We start from the raw sequence: 14,911 nt of genomic DNA on the forward strand, positions 1-14,911 counted from the left end.
CAATAGAGCTTTTTTGGCTATCGTGTTGGACAGTGACCTCCCCAGATTGTATGACACTCCAAATGGGAGTGAAGAAGAACTCCTCACAGGAGAATAGCACTTAAGGACATGGAGGGAGTACAGTTTTGGACCCTTCAGTTACTTACATGGCACAACTGAAAATAAGATTAAACAGATGCCAAGTACATTAGTAACCAGGATATGCAATGGATGAGATATGAATAGAGGAAAACAAGGTTGTCAAAAATGAAATAGAATGATGACCAAAGATTGTTATGCGATTTCTCTTCAGTTCCTTACTGTGTAATAGACCATTTGATTGTTCAATTAAAAATGATTAATACCAGTCTATTTCATCTCCCTGGTGCCTAGGATATCAATCTTCATTCTCTTTTATTTTTGATAATTTCCAGTTTTCCTCAGCAGTTTTGTTATTGTTGTTCAGAATCACAGCAACATGCAGACAAGTGCTATTGAAAATTATAAAAACAAAAACAACTATTTGAAGTGTCTGGAAAGTGTCCTGCGGGCATACAGCAGGGGAAGGAACATTACTCAGGCAGATAAAATGAGCTCTGGTAGGGACAGACATTTGAACTTTGAATAGACTGCTTCGATGAAGAGGTCATCTTCTACTCTCTTTCTGATTGGGGTTTCTTCCGTTTTCACTTTGTGGTTGTATTTGTGTGTTTTTATGTATGTGAAATCCAGGATAGGTAAATCTATAGAGACAATGATGGGTTTAATGGTTTCTTGCAACTAAGGCAGGGGAGATGGCGGTGGGGGCAGGGAGGGTGAATGAGGCTGATGGGGAGCTTATAGCAATGAGTACAAGAATGAAGAAATGTTATGAAATTGATTGCTTGAGGTAATGATTGTGCAACTCTTCTTGATATGATTGAACTATTGGATTTTATCATAAGTGGTTTACATTCCAAGACAACTGTATAAAGGGAGAGGCAAAGGGAGAGGTCTAGTCTCCCTATAAGGGCCTAGGTATCAGAATTGACTTGATGGTGCAATTAGGAGCCCCGTAATACAGTGGGTCTTAAGCGCTGGGCTGCTAACTGAAAAGTCATCTTTGAGCCCACCAGTTGCTCTCGAAACAATAAACAAATAAATAAGGCAGTCTCTTTCTGTAAAGATTTGCAGCTTGACAGCCCAGGGGAGAGTTCTACCCTGTCCAATAAAGGCATCGTGAGCTGAAATTGACCCTATGGTAAAGGAGTTCAAGGTCCACTTGATGCCTCCAGAAGGAATCCTGATGACGTAGCGGATTAAGTGCTGTGCTGCTAACCACAAGGTCAGCAGTTCGAACCCACCAGCTGAACCTACCAGCTGTACCACAGCAGAAAGATGAAGATCTCGGCTCCTATAAAGATCTACAGTTTCAGAAACCCAGAAGGGGAAATTCTGTCCTACAGGGTCACTCCGAGTCAGAATTAGCTGGATGGCTGAAGGTCAGGTCATTTGGTTTTATGTCCCAGGGAACTGATGCAAACATTGGGAGAGGAGGTGTGTTACATGCCTCGAGTTGGGATTGCCTCGTCGTGACCTGTGCACAACAGAATGAAACACGGCTCAGTCCCGTACCACCTTCACAATCGTCATCATGTTTGGGTCCATTGTTGCCGTCACTGTGTCACACCATCTCGTCGAGGGCTGTCCTCTTTTTTGCAGCCCTTCGACTTTGATGTCCTTTTCCAGGGACTGGTCTCTCCTGATAACATGTCCAAAGTATGTGAGATGGAGTCTCGCCATCTTCGCTTCTAAGGAGCATGCTGGCTGTACTTCTTCCAAGACAGATTTGTCTGTTCTTCTGGCAGACCACGGTACTTTTAATATTCTTAGCCAATGCATAATTCAGATACATCTTCCTTATTCATGGTCCAACCGTCACAGGGAACGAGTCAACAATTAATAGCATCCTCTTGGTGCAAAGATATGTGCTGGGCAACTCTGAGGGAGATAGAGCTGGCAATCTACTTCTTAAAGACTATCAATACCTAAAAACCAAACCCATTGCCACTGAGTCGATTCTGACTCATAGTGACTGAAGCTGTACATCTTTTGGGGATTAAATAGACCCGTCTTTCTCACACAGAGTGCCTGCTGGGTTTGAAACGCAGACATTGCAACTAGCAGTCCAAGGCTTTCCCCAGGGCCCCACAGCTCATCCTTTAAACATTATCGGCTAGACAACGCTGTGGGCACAGTCCTGCTCTCAGTCAGCATAAGCAATGCCTTACTGAGGTGGTCTACTGTGTTGTTATGCGACTAGTAAATTTTATCTTATATCTCAGAATACTCTTTGTGATTGCTTTGCATTCGTACCAAAAATGTGCTTTACAAAGTCAAGCTAATACTTGTTGTTGAAATTCTGTGAATTCTATCGCATATTTTCGATGCCTTATAAGCAAGATCTTTTACTTTTGGTAAATTGGTTTAATAATCTTTTCAGAAGAAAGGAGCCTTTACACATACAGAAGTTCATTGGGGTAATGGTTGCTCCTTGAGTATCTTCAACGTAACGTGTATGTGGAGAATATTAAAGTTCTACATTTTACCTTTAGATGTCACGGTACAGAAAGAACCTCAGGAAGGAGTTCCACCCAAGTCCCAGAGTCAGGAACCTTTGAAACCCCAGGAAAATATAGCACGACCCATTCAGCATCCTTTGATATTAAAAATGAACTTTGAGGAAGAAGAGGAGGAAGAAGAAGAAGATGAACAAGATGGTTAGTAAACTTCTTTGATATACAATGTACATTCAACATCCTCACAGTACTTTCTATAACATTTGTTTAACTTTTAGCCGTTTATAATATATTATGTAAATTAGATTTATATGAGAAAATATCTATTTTTTGTCGATTAAGTTTATTATATTCTAGTTTGTTTTAAGTTTGCATAGGCTTATGATCATCTGAATTTGAAGGTTTCTTGTTATATACTGACCAAAAGATATTCACTTTTCTGTTTAAATATGTGCATGCTCTTTTTTTCTTTTTTAATAATTTATTGGGGCTCATACAATTCTTATCAAAGTTCATACATATACATACATCAATTGTATAAAGCACATCTGTACAGTCTTTGCCCTAATCATTTTTTTCTCCTCTTTTCTTTTTTTATATTTTATTAGGGACTCATACAACTCTTATCACAATCCATACATATACATACATCAATTGTATAAAGCACATCCATACATTCCCTGCCCCAATCATTCTCAAGGCATTTGCTCTCCACTTAAGCCCCTTGCATCAGGTCCTCTTTTTTTTCCCCCTCCCTCCCCTTTCCCCCCTCCCTCATGTGCCCTTGGTAATTTATACATCGTTATTTTGTCATATCTTGCCCTATCCGGAGTCTCCCTTCCCCCCTTCTCTGCTGTCCCTGTCCCAGGGAAGAGGTCACATGTGGATCCTTGTAATCAGTTCCCCCTTTCCAACCCACTCACCCTCCACTCTCCCAGCATCGCCCCTCACACCCTTGGTCCTGAAGGTATCATCCACCCTGGATTCCCTGTACCTCCAGCCCTCATATGTACCAGTGTACAGCCTCTGTCCTATCCAGCCCTGCAAGGTAGAATTCGGATCATGGTAGTTGGGGGGAGGAAGCATCCAGGATCTGGGGGAAAGCTGTGTTCTTCATCGGTACTACCTCGCACCCTAATTAACCCATCTCCTCTCCTAAACCCCTCTATGAGGGGATCTCCATTGGCCGACACTTGGGCCTTGGGTCTCTACTCTGCACTTTATGTGCATGTTCTTGTGGAGATACTCATAAGCTCTTATTTATATGTGACACATAAAAATATCTAGAGCACATTTGCCTATCTCTCACTATCTACTGATCTCTCTATCTCTCATTTAATTCTTGCACTTATGAAATTCCATACAGTCCTTTGCAGTTTATAAAGCACTGCCATCTGCACTATTGCATGCAAACTTCACAAGAAAGGCACAGATGACAGCCCAGGTCTTTCGTATTTTAGTCCATTTGTTTCCTTCTATAACATCATAGCACAGTGGTGAACATACAAGAAAACATGCAGAAAAACCCTTACCCTTGGAATCTGCCCTCCTTTGGACGCCAGGTCACCTGAATGTTCAGTAAATAAGCACTCAGCCTTAACCCAAAGGTGGGAGAATCTAACTCATCAGACCCCCTGCAGAGCAGAAAAATTGTGGCAACCTGCTTACAGAAAGAATTAAACCCCCAAACCCAAGCCCATTGTCAGTAATTGGATCCTTACTTGGCACAATGTTCTCTAGGGTTTCCGAGGCTTTTGTAAATCTTTACTGGAGCTGCATGCCTCCTCTTCCTCCTGTGGAATGTCTGGTGGGCTTAACCTCCAACCTTGTGGTTAGTAATCAAATGCTTATCTGACCGCACCGGCAGGGCTCCGCTTTGGACACTAGAGCAGCGGTTCTCAACCTTCCTAAGGCAGCAACCCTGTAATACAGTTCCTCGTGTGGTGGTGACCCCCAACCATAAATTGTTTTCATTGCTACTTCATAACTGTAAGTTTGCTACTGTTATGAATTGGGCGGCCCCAGTGAAAGGGCTGTTGGACACCCAAAGGGGTCGCGACCCACAGGTCGAGAACTGCTGCTCTCAGTTTAGCTCTTTCCTCCAAGGTCACCATGAGTTAGAGTCAATCCAAGGTCTGCACGGTCAGTTTGGGGCTGATCGCTGCTCTTTTGGTACTGCATCTCCGTGTCTCCCCTTATGAAACACATTAACTTAGAGCAGCTCATGCCTATATCCTCATCAAAAAGTCATGGATTTCAACATGTCTTTACAGGAATGTATACTTTCAGTTTGTCTCTTCAAGGGACGTCATGTAGGAGCTTATATTGTCGTCTAACATATTCTGCTATTCTTTTCTCAGATTGAGCACTTAAAATTTTAGCATTTACTAGTGTGTAAAATTCTTCATTTTGAAAGTGAACGAACTAGTCCTTCATCCATGAGAACAGTGCTTGAGGTTTTTCTTTCTGGTCTATAAAGTTTCAGCTTATTTGGCTATGGGACACTTTAATTTAAAACAAATATATCCTACAGATGCTTCTGTTTTATGGACAAAGACACCTGAAGAAATAGAAGAAAAAAGAGCAATAAAGGAGATGTGTTATAAATCTGGTAAGAAACCAAGCAACTGTGAGCGTTGGGGTTCCTGGTGTGACACATGTATACTAACCGTTCATTTTCTCATGGGGACATTAGGTGAATACTACAGATTTCCCACTCCAGATATTTCATCGTCGAAGAGCGTAGCTCCTCCAGTGGACAAAGAGTTCGCCAAGCCTGCGGAAAATGGCAGTGAATTACAAGAAGGTAAGAATTCCAGAAGCAGCACTTACACGCGGCATGCGAGAGTTAAGAGGGGTGGACGAGTGTGGATTATTTTGGACATATGCATAGAGAGTTAAGTGACAAATAATACATCAGACTTGAGAGCAAGAAGGCAGTCCCTTTATCAAATGGCCTACACTTAATAGGAAAGGCTGCTATTAATGTGATCATGCTTTCTCAGAGGAGCTGCTGCACAGGCTTTGTATACACATGGTAACACTGCACAGCGTATATGACCTTCTGCCGATCATTTGCTGCTATCTATGAGACTAAGTTGTCTTGTGAAATAAGGTAATGTTTTTTTTATGAGTAGAAAAGGTAACTTGGCTCTGGTGGGATAAAACATAAATCACAGAATGAAACTCGTGGCAGAATAAGGGCATATTTGTTCATGGAATAGATTTAGGCATAGAGATGATGCTGGTACATCATTCCAAGGATCTGCGCCGCATGGAACTGACCCTCAGGCGAATCACATTGTTGTTGGGCAACAGTTTGTCCTTGAAAGCACATTAAGAAGAGCAGTTTTCTAGACATATTATCAGGAACTCATGGAAATTCAAAATTGAAGCCTCATATATGAAGGGCTTAAAATAATGGACTTTTCCCACAATTTTTTGTTTAAATACATACGTGTGTGTGTGTGTGTGTGTGTAAACATCTGGTAATGCTGTGAGTTGGACACCGGACTGCTCACCACCATGTTTGCAGTTCTTCTGTCATGGGGTAGGAGGTGGGGAGGTAGGTTTGAGATTTGGCTTCTGCTTCTATAAAGATTTATAGTCTCACAAATTTTATATAGGGTTGCTATTAGAATCAACTCAATGGCAGTGAATCTGGCAAATATATATATATATATATATATATATATATATATATATTCAAGGGAATATATATATATATTATATACCTATAAACAGTTGCAGTCTCAGAAACCCACGTGGGTCGTTCTGCTTTCTGCAGGCTCACAGGCTACAGTCAGGATTGACTCTGGCAGGGAGTGGTTTGGGTTTTGATACTTTTATACGTATCTCTCTCTAGCTATAGATCTATGGTTACTGAGTCCGAACAGACTTGATGGCAGTGGGTCTATCTATCTATCTATCTATCTATCTATCTATCTATCTATCTATCTATCTATCTATCTACTCACTGTCATTAAGTTCAAGTGCATTCTTGTTCAGTGTATCTATGTAGTTCAAAAAAAGGCAGCGGGTTTTTAAGTCTCTTAATACATATAAGTTTAAAGTTGGTTAAAAGATTGCATTAAAAGGAAATTTGGTGGCAAGAATTTTAATCCCACTTTTTCATGTATAGAAATAGAAGGAAAGATGGTTAGTATAATTACCCAGGAGCTAAAGGAGTACAGGACAGAGTATGTAAACTTCCAGTCTTGTATGTCCTTACATGACCATGGCACTAGGGGGCAGCAATATCCCATCGGAGGGTAGGACAGTCACCAAACCTTAGTTAATATGGGGGAACTATGCAGGAAAGGTCAGATTTCAGACCCATGTTGTCGTTGTGTGCCACCGAGTAGATTCTACCTTACCCCAGCTCTCTATGACAAAGTAGAACTGTTCCATCGGCTCTTCTATTCTTTGTGGGAGGAAGTTGTGAGGACTTTTCTGTTCTGAAGCTGAAAACTGGCAATATTTCTGCTAGTAGGTGAGTGTTTAAAAGTTGCCACCAAAGTTCCTTATAGATCTGTACTATTCAGATAAGGAACATGCACACCCACAACCACACATACACACACCACAAGAAACCCAAGTTAGCAATACATATGAAAAATAGAAGATTAGAAAGACAATAACGATGACTATACATAAGACAATTATGTATAAAGATAATATATTAAAGACAAATATCGAACCGTACATGTATATAACCATATATAAAGATAAATACATATATAATTATTTCTGTTAGGATTTTAAAGCTTTTACATTGTGATATATGTGATTTTTTTTCTACTTCACTGATAATATTTTTCAATTGAGATTGGGCTCCAAAAAGTTTGAACAAATTCTATTAACTTTTGCTTCCATTTTTTTACTAAAATCTTTATCATGATTGGGATTGATACATATATCAAATCATTCCACGGTATCTGTCTACCTTCCTACTTATCTAGTGCTGCTATAATAGAAATATACAAGTAAGTGGCTTTAAAACCAAACATTTATTTACTGACAGTTCTGGATATTAGAAGGCCAAATCAACTTGATTGCTTCCTTGTCAATAACACCAGATCATCCTTGGTTCATGATGATGCTCACATGACATTTGTCTCTATTTGTCTCTATATGAGGGATACCCATCCCCCCCCCCAAAATGAAAAACTATTCCACTGAGCGGAGCTTTCTTAGTATGCATTTTCCCCTCTAGATGAGCATTGAGCGACTCTCTCTGTCTTGGCTAGTCCACCAAGGGGCATCGCCTATGAAGTTTCTCTTTGGTCACAGTGAATGTTTTTGTAAAAGTAGTTTCACTTTGAACCTCATTTTTTGTGATGGCCAATTTAAGGGAAGAGCGTGCAATTGTGCAGGGTATGGGTGGTTGTCTTTCACAAGAGGTGAAATGTCGATTGATGAAAAGCCTCATTGTGGATACTCGTGAACTTCCTGAAAGGAGAAAACTGTTGACAAAATCCGTGCACTTGTGCTTGACGACTGGCACCTGAACACTGAAGAGATGGGGACGTTATCTGCACTATCTTGGAGCTCAGGTCAGCGAATTTTAATTGAGGATTTGGTAAAGAGAAGGGTCGCTGCGAAATGTGTGCCGAGGTTTCTGACTGACCAGCAAAAAGAGTAGAGAGTGGAAACAGCTCTGAAACAACCCAAACTTTCCCAAGGTCATTACTGCTGAGGAGTCATGGTGCTAGTCTTATTTCCAAGGTCGTTACTGGTAAGGAGTCATGGTGCTAGTCTCACTACCTGGAAAGCAAGCATGAGTGAAGCCAGTGGAAGATGCCAAAAAAAAGCTCAAGTGAAATCAAAGATCAAGATGATTCTCATTTTTTTTAATGTGACGGGAATAGTGCATTTGGAGTTTGTTCCACCAGGTCGGACTGTTCATCAAGCTTTCTATTTAGAGGTTCTGAGAAGGTTGCGTAACCATGTGCAACAAAAAGGCCTGGTTTGTGGAAGATGGGGACTGGTTTTGCCACCACGACAATGCACCTGCTCATGCAGCCAGTTTTGGGTAAATATAGCATTCCTCTCTTGCTCTACAGACCCGACTCACCAGACCTCACTGTGCGACTTCTTTTTGTTTCTGCAAATGCAGAGGGACATGAAAGTACAGTAATTTGATGACCCAGAAGAGGTGAAGAAAAAAATGAGGGGGGTGCTGTTAACCATCCAAACAGATGACTCTGAAAAAGGTTTCCAAGAATGGAATCACAGATATAAGCGTATCAAGTGTAATGGAGGATACTTTGAGGATGATAAGGTTGTTTTGTAAAACAAAACAAAAAATACATAGATTTGGGAAAAAATCCCAGTACTTTTGGGTACTCTCTTGTATGTAGGTGTTTGCTCATCTTTGCTACTTCTCATAATATCTCAGAACTGATTAGGTTCAGGGATACTCTAGGGTAGCATGATAACCTCAACTGATTGAGTGAATGTACTATATTAGATCGCATTGTGGAAAGTGATTTCATTATACAATTCAGTCCCTAACATTGACATTATTATTATTGCTTCCTGAACTGTAGGAGAGGTAGAAGCAGACAAGTGCCCCTTTAGTTTTATATAAACCTGTTATATATATCAATATCAGGAAATTATGCTGATAAAAACTATTATTTATAAACCCACTGCCATTGACTGAATTCTGACACATAGCGACCCTGTACAGGGTTTCTGAGGCTGTACATCTTCACCAGAGCAGGTAGCCTCGTTTTTCTCCCTGAGAGAAGCGAGTGGGTTTGAAATTTGGGCCTTGTGGTTAGCAATCCTACACTCACTAGACAGCACCATCACCACGAGCAGTTCATATGTCATTATTTGTAGACTAAAGGTTCTTTAACAATTGTTTCATTAATTTCCCTTTTAATCAAATGAGTTCATATTTATTTTTTCTTGCTGAAAGATCCAGATACTGCCTTTGTTGTCATGTCTCTTTTATTTATACTTTAAGCAGTTTAAAGAAAATCATATCAAAGGTATAAAGAAAAATAGGATAATTTAATTATCACAATATCATTAACATTTAATAGTCAAAAGTCAACTCTAATACGTCTCACTGAAAATGATCATAGATACAGACAAGTAGAGACATATTACAAGGTTCATTATATAAGTGATATGTAATAATTCATTAAACTTATGATAAATATACACACAGTAATGATAGATCTCTAAAATTATTTTAATCACCATTTGAAAAATTATGTAGATACAAGAAGAAACTTGCTTGCTGTTTTACTGATTTAATTATAAAATCCACTTAAAATTCATATATATAGGGATGTAGGATATAAACTTACTGTCCATTAGATCATTGTGCAAACCATATCTGCATAAACTTTTAGCCTTTTATTCTAGTAGTGCAGTCTATTATAAACTTATATGAACACCTAATGGCCCCTGAGTTAAAGTGAGTTTTTTTCATGTCTAGGGGATGGTCTTACAGTGCCAACAAAATTTAGCCTAATGGAGCGGCAAGGTGAAATAAAATCATCTTTGGATGGGAAACCGAGGGCTGACATTGCTGCTTTTGAAAATGGAGGTAGGTTAACACCTTAGTGGTTGATGACGAATCTGAGTTTTCTCTCCCATCATTAATTTTGTTTCATATTTTCATTTTTTTCTACCAATTATTTGTGTCTGATCTAGAGAGTCTATGCATGTGTTGCCAAGTCAGATAATTTCTGAGGTCGTTGTTGCAAACTCTGCTTTGTGGGAATTTGCGCTGAGTGTGCAGGTCATTCCATTCTCTCATGTATTTCATGAGCGATCTTCTGGTGTGTGTGTGTGTGTGTGTGTGTGTGTGTACACAAATCCAGCGTATAAATGCAAGGATCGAGTAGGTGCTATCATTCACTATCACACAATTATAAATAGACAATAACTCTTCATTTATTTGACTATGTCTACACTCAGTATCTGTATTAATTTCAGTATATTACATGTGCTGAGCCATAGCACCCTTATTGTGTCATGTAGCGTGTTTTTGTTTTTTGGGGAATTTCTGCCTAACTGAAAATCCAGTTTTTGACAGAAGATTTTAAACCCTTTGTGTGTGTGTGTGTGTGTGTGTGTGTTTAATGAGACAGCTTTTTGAAAAAGCAAAGCGTGTGGTTAGCAGGGAGAATGTATGAGGGGAGGGAGGAGGGAGCTGCAGAAGGATTTCAATGTGCCTCAGGTATATCAGCGATGCCTTTTGTACTTCCTGCTTCATCCCTGGCCAGCCATTCTCTTCTGTTTTTTTCTTTTTTTGTACTAAGGCAATTTTGTTCTTCCATTTACTTTCTCTTATGTCCTTCACAGAAATTTTGGACTAGCTGTCATTGTTTGGTTTCCTTCAAGCAATAAGCTTTAGCTATAAATAAAAGACACTGGCAGTTTCTCCCAATGGACTTTACACTGTCCATATAACCAAGCAGTCTCAAATTGAGCGATAATTTTATATTTCAGTGAAATATTTTTGATTAACAAGAGCTTATTTTTCTATAACTGATAAGTTGGTACTTTCATCTCATGAATAATACTGCCTTCTTGTGACAGTACTAGTATATTTCCAAAAATTTAAGGCATTTAGGAAATAGGAGCATATTATGGTTTGTTAGTCTGTCGACTAATATGATCAGACTAATAAGATGGGTAAACGTCCCCACTCAGAGAAGGTGAGCATTTTCCATGGCCTGTGGTGCTCTGTGTGGCAGAGTTGGGCTTGCTAATTCTCCAGCATAGACACCATGAACCCCTTTGTTCATGTGTGTGTACAAGAGAAATTGAGACATATTGAAACCAAAAAATTAAATGATAATTATTGAGCCAATATTAACTTTGAGGAAAAGCTCTTGAGACATTCTCTGGGATCTTACTATTCTCTTCCATGATTATGAAAAACAAAAACGCTTACCTTGCTGCATTTGCAGGGCGTCTTCCCAGACAGCTACATATGCGCAGTTGCAGGAGGTTATTTTCCCCAAAGGCCAGTGCCCCTGCTCTCATCTCTGTTACCTTAGGTCCATTTTGCATCTCTCGTCTTTGTGTGACTGAAATTGTACACCTTGTCCTATTTTCATTCTTTTACTCAAATACTATTTGTGCAAAAGTTTTTTTTTTATTTTATGAACTATGCTTTCAATGTTCTGCCTAAAAAGTCATTGCCAAAATCAAGGTCACACAAATTTTATTCTTTGTTAATTGTGCATCTTACAAATAGGCCTATGGTCCATGTCAAGTGTATTTCTATAGAAGGTGTGAAGTCTGTGTCTAGATTACTGTTTTTCCATGTGATCCAGTAACTCCAGCACTGTTTATTTAGGTGACTGCCCTTTCTCCATTGAATTGTGTTTAATCCTCTATTAAATATCAGTTGGTTTTTTATGCTTTATATTATGTCTTGCATTTGGCTAATGTTAGTCTTTCAACTCTATTCTTCTTCAGCATCGTGTTGACTGTTCTGGGATTTTTAGGTGGCATTTTTAAGATGGTTATTAGAAACATATACTTTATGCTGAAAAAAATTGTAACTTGCATAGTAAAGAAAATGTAAATTGTGTATAAGTGACATTGAAAGCATCTCTGGATAGTTATACTGGAAAACTGGAGATTTTAAGAGTTACCAAAAAAACCCTGATTTCATATACTAACTATGACACGTGGAAATAAATTATGTTTACACCGAGTAACCTTAGAAGGTGAAGGTAAAAATTATTATAAGTTAAAGGAAAATTCATTTTTGCTGACTACCTACATTTGTACCTACCTTGTCATTATTTGTACCTAAATGTTTGTTGTTCTCGTTCGCTGACGTATACTGTATTCGTATGAACTCATCTAAACCTAGCGGAGTTCTGGTCGTGTCGTGGGTTATGCATTTAGCTGCTAACCCTCAGGTCAGCAGTTTGAACCTACCAGCTGCTCCATGGGAGACGGATGAGGCTGTTTACTCTGTTAAAGATGGAAACCCCAAGGGGCAGCTTTGCTCTGTCCTACAAGGTTGCTGCGAGGAGCCGTGGCGGTGGAGGAGGCACTTGTTGGACTGCTAGCCAAAGGTCAGCACATCCTCAGAAACTCACAGGGGCAGCTCGAGGGTTGCTTGGATTCATTTTTGTGTTTTCAGTAGCATCCCTAGGAGTTGAAACCGACTCCCTGGCAGTGAGGAGAGTAATGGAAACATAAGATGATCACATCAACACTGGGAGCTATTCAAACTGATGTGGACAAGAGGGATTTTTAATAGGATATTCCTCTGTTGAAAGATGGTTTTGTGCATCTTTTTCCATTGTAGCCACTGACTGTAAGTTCTTCCTTGTAGGAGGTGACTGTTATGCTCCCCAGAGGATTATATTTCTGGGAGTCGATGAAAATGAAGCTGTAACTCAAGAAAAAGAAATCACCATGCCGAAATGTTCAAATGCTAAAGGTAAGGAATCATCCCGTATTTTTTATTCGTTTGTAATTTGAATGGAGAAAGCTTCGTTGTTGGATAGATGACTGTAAGATGCAAGGTAACAAATCAAAATATGTACTCATTAGGAGGTAAGTGCCTACAAGTTTTAATCCTGGCTTGACTTGAGTTCTGAACTTTTCTGTCTTTCCTTTATGTGAAAAATCACTTGTTGACTACATAGTCCGGAGAAATCTTTTTAGCTCAATAGTTAACGGTTGTTCTAAATCATAAATCCAAGTCATTTGATTTTAGTTGTTTTTTTTTTCAAATCAAATAGCTCAGTACGATGGAATTTTATTGGAAAGCTTTGTTTACAAACACTGCTCAAAGTATTCATCTTTACACAATGATTTACTTGCTTCATAATAATTGCTAGCTAAGGAGCTCTGTGGTGTTGAGGGATTGACTTTGGACTGTGAATGACAAGGCCTGCCTTTCAGTTCAAACCCACCAGCTGGTTCGCTGGGGACATATGAGTTTGTCTACTCCATTAAAGATTTGTAGTCTTGTCCCCGAAACTCAAAGAAACAGCTATATTCCCTCCTATAGAGTCGCTATGAGTCAAAAGTGATGTTAATAGCACAGATGGTGCTTTGCTTTAAGCCTGGGCTGCTAGCTTGAAAGCCACAGATTCAAAACCACTGCCTTCTCCCATGTCCTCCCCACCCACCCTCAATGGGAGAAAGATGAGACTGTGCTTTCACGCTTGTCAGGAGTTTTCGTTTGGGACATTCTATATAGGATTGTTAGAATGTACTTGATTAGATGGTAGCAGGTTTTGATTAGTTTTTATATAGTCTCTGAATAGTTAAGAGATATGATGAAATATGTTCTTTGTAGTTTATGTGCCTTTACTCTGCTTAGAATCCCCCACACGGCACCTCCCCACTCTAGACTAAAGGGACAACTGTCATGTAATTAGGAGGTGCACACACTTGCTATTCATGTCCTGGCCAATAATAGCCAGCCAAATATTTAAATGCCTAAGTTGCACAAATCACATTTCAAATGCAACAGCCACATGGGATTAATGGCTATCATATTGGGCAGCGGAGGCTTAGAATACTCCCATCACTGCAGGAAGCTCTATGCAGAGCCCTGCTCTCAAGCACAAGCAGAACATAGCATATTAAAGTATTTTCTGACCTTCTACTAGCACCATCGCACATCTGGCCCAGTTGATGTGAAACTGAAGATGAGCTTACTGGCAGTGAGTCAATCCTGACTCACACAGACTCCCTCAGGCTGGGCAAAACTGCCCTTGTGAGTTTCCAAGACGGTCACTGTAGCACTGGTAGGAAATCTCGTCTTTCTCCTGAGAATCAGCTGGTGGTTTCAAACTGCTGCCCTTACAGATCACAGCTCAACATGTATCCAGTACGCCACCAGGGCTCTCCTGATGTGAAACTGGTAATCCTTGAAGTTTTTTGTGCGATGATATTAAAAATATTGTTATAATTCTGTGATTTACACAACCAATATAATGACTATTGATTTTTAACGCCCTGCCCTGCAAGTGACAATTTTTGAGGACTAGCGCAGCCACTAGGGAATTTTAATGATGCGTTCAGAAGATAAGTAGATAAACATATACAAATATATGTATATTTAGGAACAGGTGTTCCCATCCTACAATGTTTGCAAAGTGGAATAGCAACTGAAAAACTCCTTTACTAATCTTGACATTTTATTTTCGTAATTTGTTTCAAAAGATTATAAGGACAGTGTTCATCCAAAGCGTTCCCTGGCCACCCGACTGGCACCTACAATGCATGTGTTAAATGCTACCGAGAATATCAGTGTGAAGTGCACCGAGGACCATTCTTCAAGTGAGACATTAATGTTACCACTTTTTCGCCTTAGTTATATTGGTCTTTTCATGGATTTGTTTTGCTTATTTGATATACAGATT

General features: G+C 39.6%; 1 protein-coding gene across 2 annotated transcripts in view; it reads left to right on the forward strand.

Annotated features, from left to right (window-relative positions):
• Positions 1-14,911, forward strand: part of C6H12orf50 (chromosome 6 C12orf50 homolog) — a 56,727-nt gene that overhangs the window by 23,403 nt on the left and 18,413 nt on the right. The window contains exons 4-9 of one of the 2 annotated variants that reach the window (XM_075552737.1): positions 2,574-2,738; positions 5,071-5,148; positions 5,233-5,343; positions 9,994-10,104; positions 12,865-12,972; positions 14,712-14,828. In XM_075552737.1, the coding sequence (XP_075408852.1) occupies positions 2,574-2,738; positions 5,071-5,148; positions 5,233-5,343; positions 9,994-10,104; positions 12,865-12,972; positions 14,712-14,828 (690 nt within the window). The remainder of the gene's footprint in view (positions 1-2,573; positions 2,739-5,070; positions 5,149-5,232; positions 5,344-9,993; positions 10,105-12,864; positions 12,973-14,711; positions 14,829-14,911) is intronic. The other variant, XM_075552739.1, reaches the window with a different exon arrangement.

Source organism: Tenrec ecaudatus, chromosome 6, assembly GCF_050624435.1.
Source record: "Tenrec ecaudatus isolate mTenEca1 chromosome 6, mTenEca1.hap1, whole genome shotgun sequence".
NCBI classification, from domain to species: Eukaryota; Metazoa; Chordata; class Mammalia; order Afrosoricida; family Tenrecidae; genus Tenrec; species Tenrec ecaudatus.